The sequence below is a fragment of the Molossus molossus genome, unplaced genomic scaffold (genome assembly GCF_014108415.1).
Source record: "Molossus molossus isolate mMolMol1 unplaced genomic scaffold, mMolMol1.p scaffold_m16_p_3, whole genome shotgun sequence".
Lineage (NCBI taxonomy): Eukaryota > Metazoa > Chordata > Mammalia > Chiroptera > Molossidae > Molossus > Molossus molossus.
This window is the reverse complement of record NW_023425366.1, coordinates 96934354-96956178: the sequence shown is the minus strand read 5'-3', so window position 1 is coordinate 96956178 and position 21825 is coordinate 96934354. Positions and strand designations below refer to the sequence as shown.

Genomic DNA, 21825 nt, shown 5'->3' with positions numbered 1-21825 from the left:
CTGGCCAGGGCTCTGCCTTCAATCTTGATCCCTTTCGATATATTCTCCAAAGTTGTTTAGTGAGATTTTTCTAGACAAATCCATTGATGTTTGCCTAAAACACATCAGTGGCTCCCAAGGTATTCAAAACAAGTATGTGTTCCTGGAAGATCCTGTAATGACCAAGGCTGGCCCTTGCTCACCTTTCCAGCTCATTTACCGTCACTGTCTTTGCACTCTTCACCCTGGCATTGTGAACCCTTGGCAGTTTGAGGACAATCTCACCATGTTTGTGCTTTTGTATCTGCTCTTCTTGCTGCCTTTTAAGCACCTTTTCCTTCCAGTCTCCTCTAGGACTCATTTAGACAGCATCATCTTCTCCAGAAAGCGCACCTTGATCCTGCAGGCTGGATTAGGTGTACTTCCTTCCTGATCCCATGGGACCCTCTGGATGCCACCATTTGTGCTCAACACATTTTCTATGTTAGAGGTTTCATGGCTATTTCTATCCCTGAGCTGTCAAGTCCTGGAAGGTAGAGGATAACTTTGTATCCCCAGTCCTGGCCCATAGTAAAATGTTCAATAAATAATTTCTAAGTAACCCTGGCTGGTGTGGCTACATTGATTACACTGTTGTCCTGTATACCAAAAGATTTCGGGTTCAATTCCTGGTCAGAGCACATACTCAAGTTTTGAATTCAGTCTCGATTGGGCACATATCGCAAGACAACCCATCAAGGTTTCTCTCTCACATGGATGTTTTTTTCTCTCTTTCTCTCCTCCTTCCTCTCTCTCTAAAATCAATAAAAAAACAAAACATATCCTCGAGTGAGGATTAAAAATAATAGTAATAGCCTGGCCGGTGTGGCTCAGTGGTTGAGCGTCGACCCATGCACCAAGAGGTCACCAGTTTGATTCCCAGTCAGGGCACATGCCCAGTATGTAGGCCAAATCCCCAGTGGTGGGCATGCAGGAGGGGGCCAATTGATGTTCTCTCTCATCAATGTTTCTCTCTTTCTCTCCCTCTCCCTTCCTCTCTCTCTAAAATCAAAAAAGAAAAAATAATAATAATTGCTGAATAAATTAAAGAATGACTAGTCAATAAATAAATAATTAACAAATATTTACTGAGTATTTACTTTGGAGCAGACAATATATGTTGAGTATATGTTGTACCTGCTTTATGAAATTTAGGGCCACATACAAGTAAATATGCAATCACTAATAAGTTAATAAAGGCTTTTATGTATATGTCTAATACAACTTTGTATATGATCAGAAAGATTTGTGGTAATTGGATGAGGTCTGGATTCAGGTTTTGTCAGTCCTGAAGTTTATACAATTTGGGAAACCCACCAGAGCAGGGGAACAAACCTGCAACCCAGGTATGTGCTCTTGACCAGTAATCGAATCTGTGACCCTTCAGTCCTCAGACCAATGCTCAAACCCCTGAGCCAAACCAGCCAGGGCTCTAAAAATCTATTTTTAAATATTATTAAAAAAAAAAAAAACAGTAACAAAATAATATTTTCATGTCTTGCCTTTCTTACAGGTACACTCTTTGACCATCTCTTCATATGATGATAACTTTGTGTTATTATTTTCTATAACTCAGTCTTCCCTCTAGTATGAACAATTTACTTTTTTCCTTTCATTATTGAATTTAGAAATTTCTCTTTGAAGGCTTTTGAGTTTATAAGTCTCTTATATTCATTATTGGTGAGATCAAAACCTTTATCAAATTCTTTTCTTACAAGAGCTATAAGATTACAGGCCATTTTTACCATTCTCATGCTATGACTCACCTTGAAAACTGTTTAAATTGATGGCACTCATTAACCAGGGTTTTGGGAGGAGCTAGGCAGGTGACAGGCATAGAAGTGTAAACTTCATGAGCTTCCAGGTAAATTTAACTCCAGACTTGACAGAATTGAGGGGGTGGGGGGGCTGAGATTTGGGAAGAGTGACAATTTCTACAATTTATGGTGAAAAGAGATGATCTTTTGTTTGTTTAGTATGTATAGGAAATGTCCTAACTCCAAGACTGTTCCAAACAACTGTAATGATGAGGATAGCAAAAAGAAAGCCCTTCCAGGTGTTGGGGGGTGGGGTGGGGGCTGGGTGTGCTACACACACACACACACACACACACACACACGTACTGCCATGGTGATAAGTGATAGCATCATATTGATCACAGGCAGGGGATGGGGTCACAGCCTAATATTTGGGGTGGAAGTACAGTGAAATGCCCTAATTGTTCTAATAATGAAGAAAGGAGGGCCTGAGATTTGTTTGCACTTATTCAGGATGCTCCCCTGTGTAATGTAATTTAGTAGATACTGAATTAGCTTGCCTAGGAAGTGGTCTTGGGTGGTCATAGGGTGAAGAAAATGACCTTATACCTACAGGATAGACTGAGGGTGATCCCTGAACATTGGAGTGAAGATCTCAACCATCTCCATGGAAAGGGGGAAGTAATGGGATTTCCACAAGATCGTAAAATCTTTGAGGCAGGAGCCATGTTTTACAAATCTTGCAAACTAGCAGTGATCACCATAACAAGCTCAATAAAAGTTTCATTTTATTCACTGTTTTATTGGTATACACTAGCTACTAAGAACTGGATTACATGCTGGGAGGTGGGAGCTGAGGACCCAATAATATGGTATATCTACTGGGTATTTTCTTACCTAAGCTGCTCCCTTCTCTCTAGCTGAGGGGGGTCTGGTCCTCAGAGGTCAGAAATACAGGGTTCAAGTCTGTGGTGAACTATTATACTATTCACCCCTCTGTCTCATCAGCCCCTCACTCCACCCTGCTTCATTTCTCTGTGCATCTTGGTCATGCACACCCCCACCCCATCATGATGAATCATGATTCATCCGTAATGATGTACCCCCCCCCCCCCCGCCCTCCACCACCAAATGAGAAAATTCAAGCAGAGCCCAGGTGGAGACATAACTTTTAGAAGGGAGAATCTGAGTGCAGAATAAAAGCAGGGAAAGGTGGGAGCAGTGGGGAGTGTAACCTGGAGGAGACGCTGAATATGAGAAGGGAGACTGGACTTAGATCAGGGAGAGAGGAGGGTGGTATTCCCAGCTCCCGCCTGGTCAGCCTGGCTCCAACCAAGCCGGCTGTTTCCTGCCCTCTGTGACCCCCCACCCCGGAGCAGGACCCAGGCAGGGCAATGAGGAAGGGCAGGGGTGTGGGGAGCACCACTTGTGGCAGGAAGATAAGTGAGCTGGGACAAGAGGTCACTAGAGGCCTGGCTGTCCTGGGGTGGGGGGGTCAGTTAGAGGTGCTTGGCAGCCCCTCAGGCACCGGTGACTCCTCCTTCCCTCTCTCTTGGTTCCTCAGCTCCTCCAGACTCTGTTCCCTTAAATACTTTCTGAGTCTGAGCTCTTACCTTCCAGTTTTTCCACTGGAGGACTCCTACAGCATCCTCCATCCACCCCATGACTCACACTAGGTGCCCTGATGTAGAAGGGGGTTGGTGGGAGGTTAACTGCTTTCCTAGACCCTCCCCTCTAACTGGTAGTATGGGGGGAGGGTGGTGGCAATGAGAGGAAGAGCCCTCCCAGCCATCCCGAGGGCCCCCAGGAGCCAGACAGGAAACAGCCTCAGGAAAGACAGCAGCAGCCCGGGCCCCAGCCCCAAGAGTCAGGGCTGCGGATGGCACCGAGCCCTCCCATAGCCACAGTGAGAATGAATTCGGTGATTTGGGAATCCACCCAGACCCCTCACTCTCTCAGACCTTTTACCTACCCTTGTTTCCTAGACTTTTCTATACTCCTCATCTCAACTTCCTCCCCGCATTTTTCAGCGCTAGATTGAAAGCACAGTAAATCCCCCAAACTGAATGTTTGTTGAATGATTGTGTGAACGTTTACTCCAGGGTTATCTAAACTGAGATCGCTGCCTTGGGGGCCTCAGGGCCAACCTCCATCCTCAAAAGCTTCCTCCAAACACGATCCCTTACACCAACTATGGGGTAACCGTCTAATCCAGAGGAATCCGAAGTCCGCAGGAAAATAATGCGCACCTCTGGGGGGCCCTCCGCGCTGCTGGGTGTGCTTCTCTGCTCCCTGGTGTTCTCCGAGCTCTGGCCGGCCCAGACACGCGTGTTCGGGGCCAGAGCACACAGTCCCTGTGCACTTCTGGGCGGTCCCTGGGCTCCGCGCCCGCCGCCCCTCCCCCTTCTCCCAACTTTCTCCCAACTTTGCGAACTGCTCCACTCCGCACACGGCTCTGCTTCCCTCATGAATTATTCAGCAGCGCGCGATCCAATCAGCGCGCCCAGGCCCCAGGGCTGAGCCGGGGCTGGGGGCGGCTCCCGCACTCCCGCGCGCCCCTCCCTCCTCCGCCAGGCGCCGCCCGGCTCAGTCCCCCGGCCCGGCCCAGCCCCGGCCGTCCGGACCCGTTCCGCAGTCCCCCTCCCTCTCGCTCCGACCCCGCTCCGACTTCCACCCTCCCCGCCAGCAAGGAGCGCACTTGGCCCCGCGGCGCGAGCAGCACCACTCCAGGGAGGAGGTAGAAAGCGCGAAACAGGCCCAACCCCAGCCAGCTGTGGCAGGACCCCGAGGCCCCGGAGGGATCCAGACTCCAGCCACGTCTTTCTCTGCGCCCTCCCCGCGCGTCCCCTGCAAGAACGTCCCCCGCCAGCCCGCGCGGCGGGGACGCGGGGCCACACCTGGGCGCCCGCCGACGGGTGCCCCGCGCATCCGCATGGGCCTGAGCTGAGGCTCCGACTGAGAGTCCTGCGCGGGGAGTCGGCGTCTACCCGCTCAGGAGGGGTTCAGAACTGGGGGGGCTAGCGCCCCCCAAACTCAGGTCAGATCCAACCGTAGTGAGGCGGCGCCATGGAGCTCCGGGCTCTGCTCTGCTGGGCTTCTCTTGCAGCCGCTTTAGAAGGTGAGTTTCCTTAGGGGCATCCCGCCACTCCTGGGGTCCCCAGTGTTGGGCCTCGGAGTGGAGGGGCCGACCTCTCTCTACCCTTACCCCGGCACCTCAATCCCGAACACTTCAGACCAATAGTGCTAGACCGGGCGGGGGGCGGGGAAGAGGCGGCCCAGCGGGGAGTGGAGTTTTCTTTTGTTTGGAAAAGCGATGGAGTCGGGCTCTGTCCCGGGACGTCCCTCTGCCCCGGCTCCCCAAACTCTCACTCCGGACTTCAGACGCCTTTGGCGGCCTTTCCTTTTTAAACTACTCCAATCTTCAAAACTCTCTTCAAAGTTTCTGACCCTCTTCTCACCTAGGCCAAAAAGAAGGAAAGGTTTCTGGAGGAAAAACTGCAGACAAGGCAGAATTTTGTGCTAGGCCATAAAGTACCCCCACCCCTCATTCCTTAGCATTCACACCTTGATCCTATAATTCCACGAGCCTCTGTCAGGATGGCCACCTTCTGCACTCACACCCCAAACAAACCTCCCAAAGCCACTGCCCTTGCCACAGACAGGCCCCCTTCCTGGTTTCCCCAGGCTGCACCCCAGCCCTTTAAATGCTCTCTAGACCCCAGCCCTTTAAATGCTCTCTAGACCCCTGCCCAAGTCCAAACAAGCTGGTTTTCCTCCAATCCTACAGGCCAGCATAACTGACCTGTACAGCCCTATGTTGCCCTGATTTAGCCTAATAACCATCTACCTCCTCGTCTCTCTGAATTTCTAATTTTTCTGTATTCCCCCCAAATGTTCCTCATCCATGAATCTCTCCCCTCCCTTCGCCTCCTAGAGGAGGAACCAAGAGTCCTATAAACCCTCCTCCTATAGCCCTAATCTCCTTTCAATGAGCTGCCTTCCCCCACCCTCTTCACTGCCTGGAATCAAAGGGGTCTCTGGGGAGGGGGCTCTCCGGGCTGCTGAGGAGGAGGAATCAAAGGCAGTTAGAAACCCCTCTCCCCCAGGCTGGGCAGTGCTGCTCTGGGCTGGAAATCAAAGGCTGGGTGTGGGAAGAGGGAAGACTGGCCTGGCTCAGAGAAAGAAGGGAAAAGACTGTGGGAGAGAAGAGAAAGCAGAGTGGAGAGAAAACCCACCCGGATAGAATGAGGTGTAAGGAAAGAAAGATGCAGAGAGGAAAAGGGAATGTCTTCTAATTGCTGTTAGAAGTGCTTTCTAAGCCCCAGGCCCATGCACAGGAGTTGATATTTTCATGGTTCCCACAACCTTGGGGGTGGGAGGGATTGTTGTCCCATTTTACAGATGAAGAGCCTGTGCCTTAGAAGAGTTAACTAATTTATCCAAGGCCGGGTACCCCATTGAAGGTGAAAAGTAGGAGACAGAAAACGGAGGAGAGAGACAGCAAAAGAAATGGAGATGGACAGAGAGCTGGAGAGAGGTGAGAAGCAGGAGAACTGACAGATTAAAGAGAGCTCCAGGAAGAGGCAAGACCAAGATAGAGTAAGAGAAAGTGAGCCACTCAAAGCACAGGGGACAACTCTGAAACAGAGACAGTGTGTAAATTAGAGACAGGAAAACACTATCCAGGCTGGAACAATGGAGGGTGGAGACGGCAGCCTTTATCCACCCCTTTCCCAGAATCCTGGCATCCTGTCCCCAGCATGCTGGACTGTCTCCCGGCACCCATGGGGGCCAGGGCCTTACCTGGGGCTAGCGGGTCCCACCTGATCCCTTGTCCTTGGTAGATATTACTTGATCCCTGGGAGGAGGCTGCCCCACTGCTAGGAAGAGGGGTTCCAGGTGTGCTGCTATCTCCCCTAGGATCCTCCCACATTGCCCTGGCCTTCAAGGGGATTCCCCTACCCTTCCTCCACCCTCTAGGCCAGAGCCTGTGCAGTTTCCCCTAATTCCTCCCTTCCCCAGGACCCCGCCCACTCCTGATATCCCTCCCCCAGGCTGAGCTGAGCCAGGTGTGTTCACCCGCCCATACACACACCCCTAAAGTCTCCTCCCCTTTTCCTCCCAATAACCAAATCCAGATGTGAGGCCTCTGCAAGCAGGGGCCAGGGCGGGAACCCAAGCATCCCGGCCTCCAGCACTTCCTCCTCTGACACCAAAGAGCTGGGAGGAGAGAGGGGAGGGAGTTGGGGTCCTAGCTGGGCTTTAGGAGCTGAGCACCACCGTCATGTATCTGAAGGACTGGAGTCCCAAAAGTGGTGGGGACTTGGAAGACGAGTGAAGTTGGGGGCAGAAAGGAGTCAATTTAGGGATTGGGGAAGGGACTGTGGAGGCCCTGGCAGGCTCTGTAAGGAGGGGTGTCCCCATGCCAGCAGCTCTTTGCCCACCATAGGGTCAGGGCTCTAGTTCAATCTTTTATAAGCTATTTACCCTCCTCTCCTTCCAGAATTTGCTCGTTCCCCTATCCCTCAGGGTACAGCCTTTCTGGGGGGCCTGGATCTGAGAGTCCTGAGGGGAGAGCAAGCCTACCAAGCTGTTAGGGATGGGGTTGGCATTCAGAAAAAGAGGCGAGAAATGGGAGGGCAGGGCTCACTCACCTCCTCATCTCTTGTCTTAGTCTGACTGATTCCTCCAGCTTGGCGCTAGGAGGACCCCGCTATCTCCATTCCCAGGCATCTGGTTTTCCAGGTGTCTCCTCTGGGTGCTGACTAACTCTATCTGTCTGCCTTAGAGACTCTACTGAACACAAAATTGGAAACTGCCGATCTGAAGTGGGTGACGTTTCCTCAGGTGGAGGGGCAGGTAAGAGCTGGGCCCAGGAGCTGGGTTTCCAAAGGGAAACAGGGATGAGTAAGCACCAGTGCTGACCTGCTTCCCATGCCACTGCCCCCCGGATCACACAGCAGCAGGAACCAGTGTCCTCTGACCTCTTGCTCTCAGAGGTCCCCTTCCCTAGCCACTCCTGCTTGATGTCAGACACCCTCCTACTGACCTTTAAGCCATTCAGCAGCTGCCAGGCTGACCCCCTTCTGCCCACAGTGGGAGGAGCTGAGTGGCCTGGATGAGGAGCAACACAGCGTTAGAACCTATGAAGTGTGTGACGTGCAGCGAGCCCCAGGCCTGGCCCACTGGCTGCGAACAGGTTGGGTCCCCAGGCGAGGTGCTGTCCATGTGTATGCCACACTGCGCTTCACTATGCTCGAGTGCCTGTCCCTGCCCCGAGCTGGGCGCTCCTGCAAGGAGACCTTTACAGTCTTCTACTTCGAGAGTGACGCCGACACGGCCACAGCCCTCACACCAGCCTGGATGGAGAACCCTTACATCAAGGTACCCAGGGCACAGCCCCAGGCCAGGGCGGAGCTGGGGTAGGCCTGTAGTCTGGGGACAGTGGAGGTAAACTTCCAAGGCCTTTGGTTGGGGTACTGGAAGCAGGAGCCTTAGGTCTGGGGAGGGCAGAAGATGGTCTGCTTGGTGGAGCAGTAGCATGCAGTTGCCCCCAGGGGAGTCCTCTCAGCCACTTTGCTCCACTGTACTTAGGCCACCCTACATTCCCCCTTTATTTTCCTACCCCTGACCCTGGAATGCCTTCTCTGCCTCTTCTTCCCACCTACTGTGTCTTCTGAGTTCCAGCTCCTTGGGATGCCTTTGCGGAGGTGCCCCTCTCTGGGGTCGCACTTGTCACAGCACTTATACTTTATAACGTATCTGTGTTCCTTCATTTCTGTTTCCTCCTCACTGAGTTCAAGACCTGGCACAGAGTGGGAGTTGATACATTTTTGTGGGATGAGTGAAAGAACGGAAAGGGGGTGTGCGGGATAGAGGCTGGACACATCGTAGGAGCTCAGCAAGTATTAGTGGACCATGTTGGCACCTGCAGGAAAGTGTTGGTTGAGAAAGGTGGGGAGAAGTTTCTGGAATAGGAACCAAGCAGATCGGGGAAAGAGTGAGCTGGGAAGAAGAAGACAGTCCACTAGGTCATTGGGGAGTGGAACACAGCCGCAGTTTTTTGTTTTTTGAAACTGGCAGGTAGACACAGTGGCTGCTGAGCATCTGACCCGGAAACGCCCTGGGGCTGAGGCAACTGGTAAAGTGAACATCAAGACGCTGCGTCTGGGCCCACTCACCAAAGCTGGCTTCTACCTGGCTTTCCAGGACCAGGGTGCCTGCATGGCCCTGCTGTCCCTGCATCTCTTCTATAAGAAGTGTGCCCAGTTGACCGTGAACCTCACCCGATTCCCGGAGACAGTGCCTCGTGAGCTTGTGGTACCAGTGGCAGGGAATTGTGTGGCTGATGCTGTCCCTGCCCCCGGCCCCAGTCCCAGCCTCTACTGCCGGGAGGATGGCCAGTGGGCTGAGCAGCCAGTCACAGGCTGCAGCTGTGCTGCAGGGTTCGAAGCCGCCGAGGGGAACACCAGGTGCCGAGGTGAGGGCTAGCCTGTCCCCCAAACAGTGTTGCCAATCTAGGTGGGGAAGGTTCTGCTACCCTGGTCTGGGACCCACTTCTTAAATTTTCATGTTGAACATTCTTTGCCCTCCTGGGTACTCAGTTCCTGAATGGCCTCTGCTCCCCGCCCCCCCCCCCCCCTGTGCCCTCCCTCACCCATCCCCACACAGTTCTGAGCCGTTCCTCACTTCCATACTCTTCCTCCTAAGTTCACTCCTTTCTGGACATGGGAGGCTGTCCAGGGATTCAGGACTGTCCTCATGTTGGGGCACCTTGTTGGGCTCAGAGGACAAAGATGTCATGGTCTCTATTTTTGTTCGTTATGGTTCCTGGCTATTTTCACAGTCTGTTATGGCAGATGATGCAACAATGTCAAATGCTGTGTTTGGTCCTCCCCGCCTCAGTATTATGGTGGCTGTTAGATCGGCTGCTATATCTTGCTAATAACACAGATTGCTATGTCACAAACTTTTCATATATTTTTAAAATATGTTTTATTGATTTTTTTTTTTTTTAGAGAGAGAGGAAGGGAGAGAGAGATAGAAACATCAACGTGAGAGAGAAACCTCAGTCGGCTGCCTCCTGCATGCGCCCCCACTGGGGATTGAACCCGGGGCATGTGCCCTAGCCAGGAATTGAACCGGGTCCTCTCAGTCCATGGGTTGATGCTAAATCAAATAAGCCACACCTGCCAGGCAACTTTTCATATTTTGATTCATTGTATTTCTTTTCTTAAAAATTTTTTTTTCTTTATTGATTTTTAGAGATAAAGGAGAGGGAGAGAGAGATAGAAACATCGATTTAGCCTACTCCTGCATGCCTCCACTGGGGATTGGGCCCACAACCTGGGCATGTGCCCTGACTGGGAATTGAACCGGCAGCCTCTTGGTGCATGAGTTGACGCTCAACCACTGAGTTATACCAGCCGGGCTGATCATTGTATTTCAACTTAATTGGTTTACCTTATAATCTAGTGAGTTTTGAGATGCGCATTTAAAATCATTGTGTGTTTTTTTTATTGATTTGAGAGAGAGAGAGAGAGAGGAAAGGAGAGGGAGACAGAGAGAGATAGAAACATTGATGAGAGAGAACATCGATTGGCCGCCTCCTGCATGCCCCCAACTAGGGATTTGGCCCACAACCTGGGCATGTGCCCTGACTGGAAATTGAACCAGCAACCTCTTGGTGCAGGGGTCGACGCTCAACCACTGAGCCACACCAACTGGGCAGTCTTGTTCTGAGCAGCCATCTTTGGGTTTCAACCAGACTGGCATGGGGTTAGGAGGTGTGGATATTAGGATTAATCCCTGATCTGGAGGGTTTCCTTCTCTTAGAGGTGAGGTTTCTGGGATCCTGCCCTGTTTCCCCCTTTGTACTTCATGCAGCCTTAAGAGCAGCGGCATGTTTTTGATGCATGTTTTGTTGAATGCTTTCTCTCTCAGCCTGTGCCCAGGGCACCTTCAAGTCTCTGTCTGGAGAGGGGTCCTGCCAGCCATGCCCAGCCAACAGCCACTCCAACACCATCGGCGCACCATTTTGCCCTTGCCGCGTAGGGTACTTTCGGGCCCACACAGACCCCCCGGGTGCACCCTGTACCAGTAAGTGACCAGTGACCCCTGGGGTGGACCCCCATCCCACCTTCCCAGGCCTTCCTCTTCTTGACCCTGGCTTGTTGGTGCCCAGCCAAGTCAGTGTGGCTGCCTATCTGTCCCAGGGCCAACTCCTCACATTGGCTCAGCCTCTGTCTGATTCCCTGGTTTCTGCAGCCCCTCCGTCGGCTCCAAGAAGCGTGGTTTCCCGCCTAAATGGTTCCTCCCTGCGCCTGGAGTGGAGTGCCCCCCTCGAGTCAGGTGGTAGGGAGGACCTCACCTATGCACTCCGCTGCCGGGAGTGCCGTCCTGGGGGGTCCTGCACACCCTGCGGAGGAGACCTGACCTTCGACCCTGGCCCTCGGGACCTGGTGGAGCCCTGGGTTGCAATTCGCGGGCTGCGTCCTGACTTCACCTATACCTTCGAGGTCACTGCCTTGAATGGGGTATCTTCCGTAGCCACCGGGCCCGTCCCATTTGAGGCTGTGAATGTCACCACTGACCGTGAGGGTGAGACTGGGCGCTGAGGGCAGTCTGTGGTCAGATGAGAAAGATGTTAGTGGGAGAGACCAGCAAGGTCTGAAGGGAAAAAAGGCAAAGGCTGTTGAGTGGGGTCCCAGGATGTATGGAGGGTCAGGGCTTTGGGGGCAAGAGGCAGAAAGAGGGTTAAAAAGATGCAAAGGCAGGCTGGAGAGTTGAGGATGGAAGCCAGAAGGAATTCTTGAAACATCTGGAGGACCAAGACAAGTATAGGCAGCAGAAGAGTTGGGAAAGGTAAGGCACAGACCAGCCATACGGAAGAGCCCCAACATGTCCTGTCTTTCACAGTGCCACCCCCAGTATCTGACATCCGGGTGACTCGGTCCTCACCTAGCAGCTTGAGCCTCGCATGGGCTGTTCCCCGGGCACCCAGTGGAGCAGTGCTAGACTATGAGGTCAAGTACCATGAGAAGGTGAGACCAGGCACCACCCCTAGAGTTGAGGGTGGGCAGTGAGACATACTCTGGAGTGGAACACCTGCATTGCAGACACTTGAATTCCAGCTCTGTGAGACCTTGGGCCAGCCCCTTGGCCTCTCTAAGCTCAATATCCCCATCTGTAAAATTAGTTGTGATAACAGTACCAATTCAATGAATGCAAAACACTCAGCACTTAATCACAAACTTGTCTGCTACATAGTTGGACCGGGATGCTCATGATGGGGGCACAGGGCAGGGGAAGGTGGGAAGAGCAGCAGAAACTGGGGGCCTCTACTTATGGCCAATCCCTTCTCCTCCTGGACAGGGTGCAGAAGGCCCCAGCAGCGTTCGGTTCCTGAAGACATCGGAAAACCGGGCAGAGCTGCGGGGGCTGAAGCGGGGAGCCAGTTATCTGGTCCAGGTGCGGGCGCGTTCTGAGGCTGGCTATGGACCCTTCGGCCAGGAGCACCATAGCCAGACCCAGCTGGATGGTGAGCCTGGGACTAGGCATGGGCAGGGGTGCTCCTCCTGAAGGACCCCCAAAGTCACACTCCTTGTTCCTCTGTCTCTCAATTGAGAGGCATTTTGGCCTGGTGAGGAGAGCATAGGATGCAGAAACCCAAATCAACAATTGGGTGTGAAGACATGCTAAGCTACCTTCCCTCGGCTGTGTGACCTTTAGCAGAAACTTGACCCTGAGCCCCTGCTGTCTCATCCAAAAAAGTGGAAATATGAGGCCTCTCTCACAGGGCGCCAGGGAATAAATAAGATGACACCTGTTAATTATAATATGCTGGCCCAGTGGTTTCTAAACCTTTTAATTTTTTTTTTTTTTTTTTTTTTTTTTTTTATCCTCACCCGAGGATATTTTTCCATTTTTTTGTACAGATAGAGTGGGAGGGAGAGAGAGAAAGGGAGAGAGAGAGAAACATCGACGTGAAGGGACACATCGAGTGGCTGCCACCCACACGACCAACCAGGGCCGGGGACAAACTGCAACCGAAGTACGTGCCCTTAGCGGGAACCGAACCCGGGTCTCTCCGGACCGCAGGCCGACGCTCTAACCGCTGAGCCAAACTGGCCAGGGCCCTTTTAATTTTTTTAAACAATTTTATTGAGATATGATTCATATACCATATGCTTTGCCCATTTAAAGTATATAATTCATTGGCTTTTAGTATATCCAGAGTTGTGCAACCATCACGATTAATTTTAGAAAATTTCAGTACCCGAAAAGAGAGATCCCTCCATCCCCTGGCAAATGCTCTACTTTCTGTCTCTGGATTTGTCTGTTCCGGACATTTCATACAAATGGAATCGTATAATATGTGGTCTTCTGTGACTGGCTTCCTTCACTTAGCATAATGTTTTCAAGATGTATCCATGTTTTAGCATGTATCATTGCTTCACTTCCTCTGTGACTGAAAAGTGTTTCACTGTGTGGCTGTGGCACTTTTTATTTATCCATTTGTCCACTGATGGACATTTAGGTTGTTTCCACTTTGGAGCTATAAATCCTTTCATGTTTATTTAGCCTTTGGAACCGTTTGTTCAGTTGGGACTTTTTGTAGTCATCAGTATTTATAACAGAACAAGATGAAACCCTCTCTGGTAGAAATAAAGCTGGGAAACTTATTCCCTTCCCCTGAGGGGCTCTGGAGGGGCCCACTGCCCATGGAAAGCAGTTTGAAAATCACTGGGCTTCACCCACCTGCCTCACTGTTCTCAGGGGAACCACAGCTCATTCAGCTGGTGTAGGGCCTTCAGTTGCCCATCAGGTTCTCCTGGTCATGTTCTGTTTTTTTTTATCCTCACCCAAGGACATTTTTGCATTTATCTTCAGATAGAGAGCAGGAGGGAGAGAGGGAGAAAGAGAGAGAGAGAGACATTGATGTGAGAGAGACACATCGAGTGGCTGCCACCCACACGGCTCCAACCAGGGCGGGGACAAACCACAATCGAGGTACGTGACCTTAGCGGGAACTGAACCCAGAACTCTCTGGTCCACAGGCTGACACTCTAACCACTGAGCCAAACCAGCCAGGGCCTGATCATGTTTTTTCTCCCCCAGAAAATGAGAGCTGGCGGGAGCAGCTGGCACTGATTGCAGGCACAGCGGTCGTGGGTGTGGTGCTGGTCCTGGTGGTCATTGTCATCGCAGTTCTCTGCCTCAGGTGAGAACTCTGGGCACCTAGAGTTCCCTGTGGAACCTGTGTAGATGGCCACCTTCCCTCTTGCTTCAGGACAAGCCTCCTTTGATGCCCCAAGAGCCCATTTTCACTGGGAATTTTTTTTGATCCCTGCTCCTGTCTTCCCATCCTGTTCCTCTGGGAACATAGATTTGTGACTCAGTTTACCTTTTCTTTCCTATTGGCTATAGGAAGCAGAGCAATGGGAGAGAAGCTGAATACTCAGACAAACACGGACAGTATCTCATTGGGCATGGTAGGTAGGCCTATCCTGAAGGGAACAGGGCTGGGGCAAGGCTGTGAGCTAAGATTTGGGCATCTGAGTGCAGGAATTTACTTGGCTAATGGGCCTCCTATGATTCTTCAGGTACTAAGGTCTACATTGATCCCTTCACTTATGAAGACCCCAATGAAGCTGTGAGGGAATTTGCAAAAGAGATTGATGTCTCCTATGTCAAGATTGAAGAGGTGATTGGTGCAGGTGAGAGGAAAGATGCCTGGATGGATGCCCAGGAGAGGAATGGGGTGGGGAAGGCAGGACCAGACTAGGAGGAGAGCTGACCTTGGCATCCTTCCTACAGGCGAGTTTGGGGAGGTGTGCCGGGGGCGGCTCAAGGCCCCAGGGAAGAAGGAGAGCTGCGTGGCTATCAAGACCCTGAAGGGTGGTTACACAGAGCGGCAACGGCGAGAGTTCCTGAGCGAGGCCTCCATCATGGGCCAGTTTGAGCACCCCAACATTATCCGTCTGGAGGGTGTGGTCACCAACAGCGTACCAGTCATGATCCTCACTGAATTCATGGAGAACGGTGCCCTGGACTCCTTCCTGCGGGTGAGCTCCCCTACCCCCAACCTCCCAAGTCCACCCATGCTCCCACAAAGCAGCCAAGAAGCTCAGAATCCAGGACAGATGGTGGGTTTCACATCACTCCCCCTTTGCCCTTTATTCTCCCTTCAGGAAAGATTGAGTCCCTGGGACTGGCCCTTCCTTAGGTCATGGGTGGAACTGGCCTCTCTGTGGGGTGGCTGACCCCAGGCTATAGTGGTCATCGTTCGTCCTTTCAACAAATATTTCCTGAGCACCTCCTTGTGTACCAGCTACTGTCCTAGGCCTTGGGAATAAAGCTATGAATATCTCTGCTCTTGGGAAGCTGACTGTAATGGGGAAGACTGAAAATTAACAAGTAAAGAAACAAGGGTTTTTTTGTTTTGTTTTTTAATTGATTTTTTAGAGAGAGAGGAAGGGAAAGAGAGATAGAAACATTAATGTGAGAGAAACATCAATCAGCCTCCTCCTGCACGCCCCCTACTGGGGATCAAGCCCACAACCCAGGCATGTGCCCTGACCGGGAATCGGGAATCAAACCTGGGACCTCTCAGTCCATGGGATGACACTCAGTCCATTGAGCCACACTGTCCAAGCACAAATAAGCTTTTAATAAAAGTAAACAAGTAGTTTCAGATGTGGAAACAATTAAACAAGATCATGGAAAAGTGGCTGGAGATGAGGAGGAAGAATAATTTTTGTCACTTTAACAGGTTTTACTGAATTTTATTACTTTGTTAATTTAACATTGCTTTTTTTGTGTTTTTTTAAAATCAAAACATTTTCTTTTCTAGCAAAATAACAGTATATTTAGACCTGGCCGGTTTGGCTCAGTTGGTTGAAGCAATGTCCTGTATATCAAAAGGTGGTGGGTTCAATTCCCAGTCAGGGCACATGCCCAGGTTTCAGGTTCAGTCCTGGTCAGGGAGAATAAAGGAGGCAACCTATTGATGTTTTTCTTTCATATCGATGTTTCTCTCTCTCCCTTCCTCTGTTTAAAATCAATAAAAATATCCTCGAGTAAGGATTAAAAAGAAAACAATGACATTGCATTTAATAAAATAATTCCTTGGTATCTTCTAATACCCAGTCGATATCCTCATTTCCCAAAATGTCTCTCACTGCTGGTTTATCCAAACCGCCATCCAGTTCAGGGTCAAGCGATATATCTGGTGGTTATCATTTTTGAGCCTCTTCTAAAACTAGAACAAATCCCTTGTCATGACCCTGACATGCTGAAGAGCTGGGCTACTTGTCCCCTTGAATATCTCACCTTGTGGATTTATCAGATTCTTTCCTATGGGATCATTTAGCTTGTTGCTCTGTATTTCCTGTAAGAGAAGCTATGTGTAATATTTTGATACCTTCAAATTAAAAGTTGGTGACCAGCCTACATTGGGGGTGTTGTGAACTTCACTTGGCATCCCATCAGGAGACACAGGCCACCTGGCTCCCACCATGAGTGATGCTGAGGTTGACCTGGAGTAGTGTGATGATAGCCTGACCCTCCTTTGTGGACACAGGAGTCTATTGGTACCTGGCAGAGATCCATTGCAGGAAGAGGAAGGGGGTCTATTTTGAAGAGATGACATTTGGGTCGATGGGAAAGAGCCAGCCTTGAGAAGATGGGGGAAGAATCGTGTTGGGGGTCAGAGAGTAGAAACCAGAGTGGGCAGGAACTCAAGAAGCAGAAAAGCTGAACCTGGGGAGCAGAGGGACCATGGTGAATCTTGTTGTAGGTGGTGGTCCTGCCACATAGGCCTTGTGGCCTTGATCAGGAATTTGGATTTGATTAGAAGTTCAAGGGGGAGCCTTTGGAGGGGTTTCAGTAGGAGGTCCCTTTGGTGGGTGCTGGGAAGCCAGGAACCAGTGAGGAGAGTTGTAGTCATTCAGGCCGTGAGGGTTGCAGTGCGGTGCAGAGAAGAGATTGGATTTGGGGTGTTTTGGAAGCAGGCTCAGCAGAACTTGCTGATGAATTATAAGTGGTGGGTAAGGAGAGAGATAGGAAGGAATCATGGAAGCTCTGAGGTCTAGACTCTGAGCATCTGGAAGTGGTCTTTCCACGAACAGATTCAAGGTCTGAGGTGGGTTCAGGCTTGGGGGATTGACTCAGAATTCTATTTGGACTCTGTCCCTGGCCCTGCATGGCTGCCAAGGTGTCTCCTGCATGCTAGCTGGACCCAGAAGATGGGCTTAGTTAACCATTCCTAACTGCTTGGTTTACCTGGTGAGAGCAAACTAAAGGCCAAGGTTAGGGTTTAGATCTTGGTTTTGGCACTGTGGTTGCTGATGGTACCCTGATTCTCGAATACTACACACAGTCCAAGAACGCTGAGCTAAATTGTGGCTGAATCAGCACAAATGTGTCTCCACTTGCAGACAGGTAGCTCACAGCACACTCTTGTCAGAACTCTGTTGCTGTTAAATAAAAAGTCGCTATTTCCTTGGCCAGTTTGGCTCAGTAGTTAGAGCATTGGCCCGCGGACCGAAGAGTCAAGGGTTTGATTTTGGTCAAGGGCACATACCTTGGTTATGGTTTGGTCCCCGGCCCTGGACAGGGTTGTGCAGGAGGCAACAAATTGATGTGTCTCTCTCACATCGATGTTTTTCTCTCTCTCTCTCCCTCCCTCCCACTCTATCTGAAGATAGATGGAAAAATATAATCAGGTGAGGATTTAAAAAAAACAAAACAAGAACCAATTAGATCAAAAACAACTGTTTAGTATGTCCTGGATGTGAAGCACTGTACTGGGTTAAAAGGAAGGAAAATTTTAAATCTCTTCTTACAGCCTGGCCAGTGTGGCTCAATTGTTGAGCATCAACCCATACACTAAGAGGTCACCAGTTTGATTCCAGGTCAGGGCACATGCCCAGGTTGTGGGCCAAATACCCACTGGGGGGTATGCAGGAGGCGGCCAGTCCATCGTAGATGTTTCTCTCTCTCTCCTCCCTTTCTCTCTAAAAATCAATAAATAAAATCTCTCCTTACAATCTAATGAAGAGAGAGTGGATGCATGTATTTGAAACAGGGACAATTATTAGCATTGTGTTAAGATAGTGTAGTAAGTCCTCAGAGAACTCAAGGGAAAGGAGGAGGGCTGGGAAGTCTGCGGGCCTGCTCTGCAGGTGAATGTGAGATGGGTCTGGAAGTGCCAAATATGGTTTAGAACATGGAAGGAAGGGAGAATGGTGAGTGAGCTGTCCTAACTATGCCCTTATCCGGTCTCCAGCTGAATGATGGACAATTCACTGTCATCCAGCTAGTGGGCATGTTACGGGGCATTGCCTCGGGCATGCGGTACCTTGCTGAGATGAGCTACGTTCACCGTGACCTGGCTGCCCGAAACATCTTGGTAAACAGCAACCTTGTCTGCAAGGTTTCTGACTTTGGCCTTTCCCGATTCCTGGAGGAGAACTCTTCTGACCCTACCTACACGAGCTCTCTGGTGAGGCTGAGGGACTGACATAGGAACTAGGTTCTTAGGGCCAGGTGGGCAGGGAAGGTAGGTAGTTGACAGCTCTGATCCAGGGACAAGATGTAGGAGCAGACCACGGTGGGGGGAGGGGGTCAGCTTAGAGAATCCAACTTCTGGGTGTCTAGGAAGAGAATGGAGTTGGGGAGTTGGGGGTTTGGGTCCCAGAAGGAGAAGTGGTCTGAGCTAGGGAGGAAAGCAAAGGCTGGAAGCAGAGTACCTGGGTCCCTCAGCTCATCTTTGCTTTCCTCATCTTTAGGGAGGAAAAATTCCCATCCGATGGACAGCCCCTGAGGCCATTGCCTTCCGGAAGTTCACATCTGCCAGTGATGCCTGGAGCTATGGGATTGTGATGTGGGAGGTCATGTCTTTTGGGGAACGGCCATACTGGGATATGAGCAATCAGGATGTAAGTGTTCAATCATCCTACCATGTTTTCTTAGAATGTTCTCACCTGGGATATGGGTGCTCATCACTGCTGGGTCCTTGAGATGATGAAGGTAGCACAAAGAGTTGATCTTTGTACCCAGGAGTTTGATATAATCTTTGTTCAAAGAAGGACACAAGATGGAGAGCACAGTTAGGAGGTTACACATCTGGATCATAGCCCCAAAGCAGCTCCACCCCAGCCAGGAGGACCCCTAGATTTGCCCTTCTGGAGGGCTGTTGCACCCATCCAAGCATCTAAGTCGCTATTTCCTTGGGGTCCTTTGGCATCCTCATTCTCCCCAGACATTCTTACCTAGTGCTTCTGTCATTCCAGGTGATCAATGCCATTGAACAGGACTACCGGCTACCCCCTCCCCCAGACTGCCCCACCTCCCTGCACCAGCTCATGCTGGACTGTTGGCAGAAAGACCGGAATGCACGGCCTCGCTTCCCCCAGGTGGTCAGTGCCCTTGACAAGATGATCCGGAACCCTGCCAGCCTCAAAATCGTGGCCAGGGAGAACGGCGGGTGAGGACTCCTGAGAATGAGCCCTTCTTGCTGCACTTTGCCACCCCTTACCACTAAAACCTCCAAAAAAGTATTGTCCCTTTGTTGATATGTGGGATTGTCCTTGTCTGCTTCTCCAAGGCTGGGCTCAATGTCGCCACCCTGACACAGCCCTGGTACTCAATGCATCCTCCCTATCCTTGCTTCCCAGGGCCTCACACCCACTCCTGGATCAGCGGCAGCCTCACTACTCAGCTTTTGGCTCTGTGGGTGAGTGGCTTCGAGCCATCAAAATGGGAAGATACGAAGAAAGTTTTGCAGCCGCTGGGTTTGGCTCTTTTGAGCTGGTCAGCCAGATTTCTGCTGAGTAAGTCATGGCAGGAGCTGGAGGTGGGGGTTAGAGCCAAGTAGTCAGAGGGGCACCTAGGGAACAGAATCCAGCCCACTGGTTCAGCAGGGGCCTTTGGGATCAATTCCTGGTGCCAACTTTTGTAGAGTTCCTCCAAAGTAATAACAGCTGCTGGGGCTGAAAGCCCAGGGAACAAATATGCCCGGCTCACCCTCTTGCACCATTTCAGCCCTTGCTCATCTTGCTCCCTGCCTGGCAATCTGTATCTATCTTTGTGCATCTATCTACATTCCAGACCCTGCTCTCACATTAACAGCGTGTCAACTTTGGATGTTTTCCCACCCATAAAAGGAGAAGATTGGACTAGGTTTTGGAGGACCTTTCCAGCTTTAATGTTAAATGGTTTTATGATTCTAGGGCTTCCCAAATACTGGTTTTTTTTCTTAGTTGGCTTTTCTGTAATACTTTACCGGTCTGCCTTCCCATTTCTCTCCCAAGGACTCTTCTGGCCCCGGATTTGAATAACAAAAATAGAAGGAATAGAAATCTGGAACCAGAGGGTCCTAGAGACCCTCTCCCTGGCGGGGCAGGTCACAGGCCAGTCTGCCCCAGTGGGCCTGGGTGCTCTCCTCACAAACTTGTTCCAACCTCTCCTTGACACAGGTTCTTGCTCTCAGTTTCCCACCTCTTCTTTTTTTTCTTATTCTCCAGGCCTTAGGATGGAGGGGGAGGCAGTTTGGTTTCCCCACTTCCCTCCCCTTCTCCTCCATCCAGCCCTTCCTCTCTTTGGCCTTTTCCTCTGACAGCTTCTTAATCCTCTAAAGCAATCTGTGCATACACTTCCCTCAACCTCATTTTGTGGGGGTTTTTTGTTTCCTTCCTTCTCTGATTTTGCCTTAATCCTTGCTGGATCTTCCATCCAGGCCCAGCCGCCCCCACCCCCCGCGCCTGCACCTTTGGACCCACACGGCTAAGCCTAGCCAGAAGGATACCTAAACCCCATCCCCTGCTGGTGCTGCACAGAGGAACTGCAGCCAATCCTCCCGAAACTGCCTGGCAACTACTGACGTATGCCCCCTCCCCCGCTGGTCTTCCTGATTGGCTGACAATCCGGAGGCCGTGACCAGGTTTCTGGAGCTAAGCTAGGAGAGACCTCCCAGAGGCCCTATGGCCTCACCTAGCTCTGTTCTTCCTCAGGGACCTGCTCCGAATAGGAGTCACTCTTGCGGGACACCAGAAGAAAATCCTGGCCAGTGTCCAGCACATGAAGTCCCAGGCCAAACCTGGAGCTCCAGGCGGGTCGGGAGCACCAGCCCCTCAGTACTGACCTGCACCTCCTCACGTGGCCCTGCAGTTCTGGAGCAGCAGGAAATCCTATGCTGGGGATACCACTCCCCTTTTGGGGGCAGAGTCAGGTGGGGACCCACGAGGCCCCCATCCCTACGCCCCTTTGGATTGCACTTTGAACCTATGGGGGTGGGGAGCTGGCTATTTGGAGAGACAGGATTTGGGGATTCTGCCATATGGGAGTGTAGAAATAACATGTCCTCCAGATGAGGAATCCCACACCCTTGGTGTGGAAGTCCTTCCTTCAGGATTGGGTGTGACCAGAGGGAAAGGAAGTGCCCATGATCTGCAAACTCCCAGGGGTGGTTGGATGCCATCCCTACAGCCTCTCTTTGATCCCTAACTAGGGCCCTGGGTGCCCCTCCTCACCTTGAAGGGCCGCAGACCAAAGAGAAGAGGGTGACAAGCCTTTAAGCTCTGGAGTGGAGCACCATGGTGGGAGGCGGGAAGGGGTGTCATGGCCCAGTGACGAAATCATTGGACTTGCATACCCAACCTTGCTGCTGTCTCCACCAAACTCAGTTTTTCCTTGTAAATGCCCCTCCCCCATCTGCTGCCTTCATATTGAAGGTTTTTGAGTTTTAATTTTTGTTTTTGGTCTTATTTCTCCTTCTCTTTTTTCCCGTTTTGTTTCTGTTTTGTTTTTTTACTGTCCTTGTCATAACTTTGTGTTAGAGGGAACCTGTTTCATTGTCACCTCCTTTGCCCAAGTTGAAACAGGGACCCATAATTGTGTCTATTTCCAGAACAGTGCCTTGGTCATGTCACAACCCTTAGACATTTCCCTGCCCAGCCAAGTACCCCCAAGCTGTGTTCATGAGGAGGTGGGGGTGGCAAGGTGGTGGTGGAAACCAGAGACAGACACCGGTGCTTGGAGGGGTTCT

General features: G+C 51.1%; 1 protein-coding gene across 1 annotated transcript; it reads left to right on the top strand.

Annotated features, from left to right (window-relative positions):
• Positions 1-4841: 4841 nt before the first annotated feature.
• Positions 4842-21803, top strand: EPHB4 (EPH receptor B4). Its single transcript, XM_036278974.1, has 17 exons — positions 4842-4893; positions 7564-7634; positions 7872-8159; positions 8859-9255; positions 10719-10874; positions 11043-11375; positions 11694-11818; positions 12150-12315; positions 13896-13998; positions 14205-14269; positions 14381-14494; positions 14595-14842; positions 18067-18282; positions 18569-18718; positions 19073-19266; positions 19457-19612; positions 20792-21803. Exons 1-17 carry the CDS (start codon positions 4842-4844, stop codon positions 20919-20921), a joined length of 2964 nt encoding a protein of 987 aa, XP_036134867.1. The 3' UTR covers positions 20922-21803.
• Positions 21804-21825: the final 22 nt, after the last annotated feature.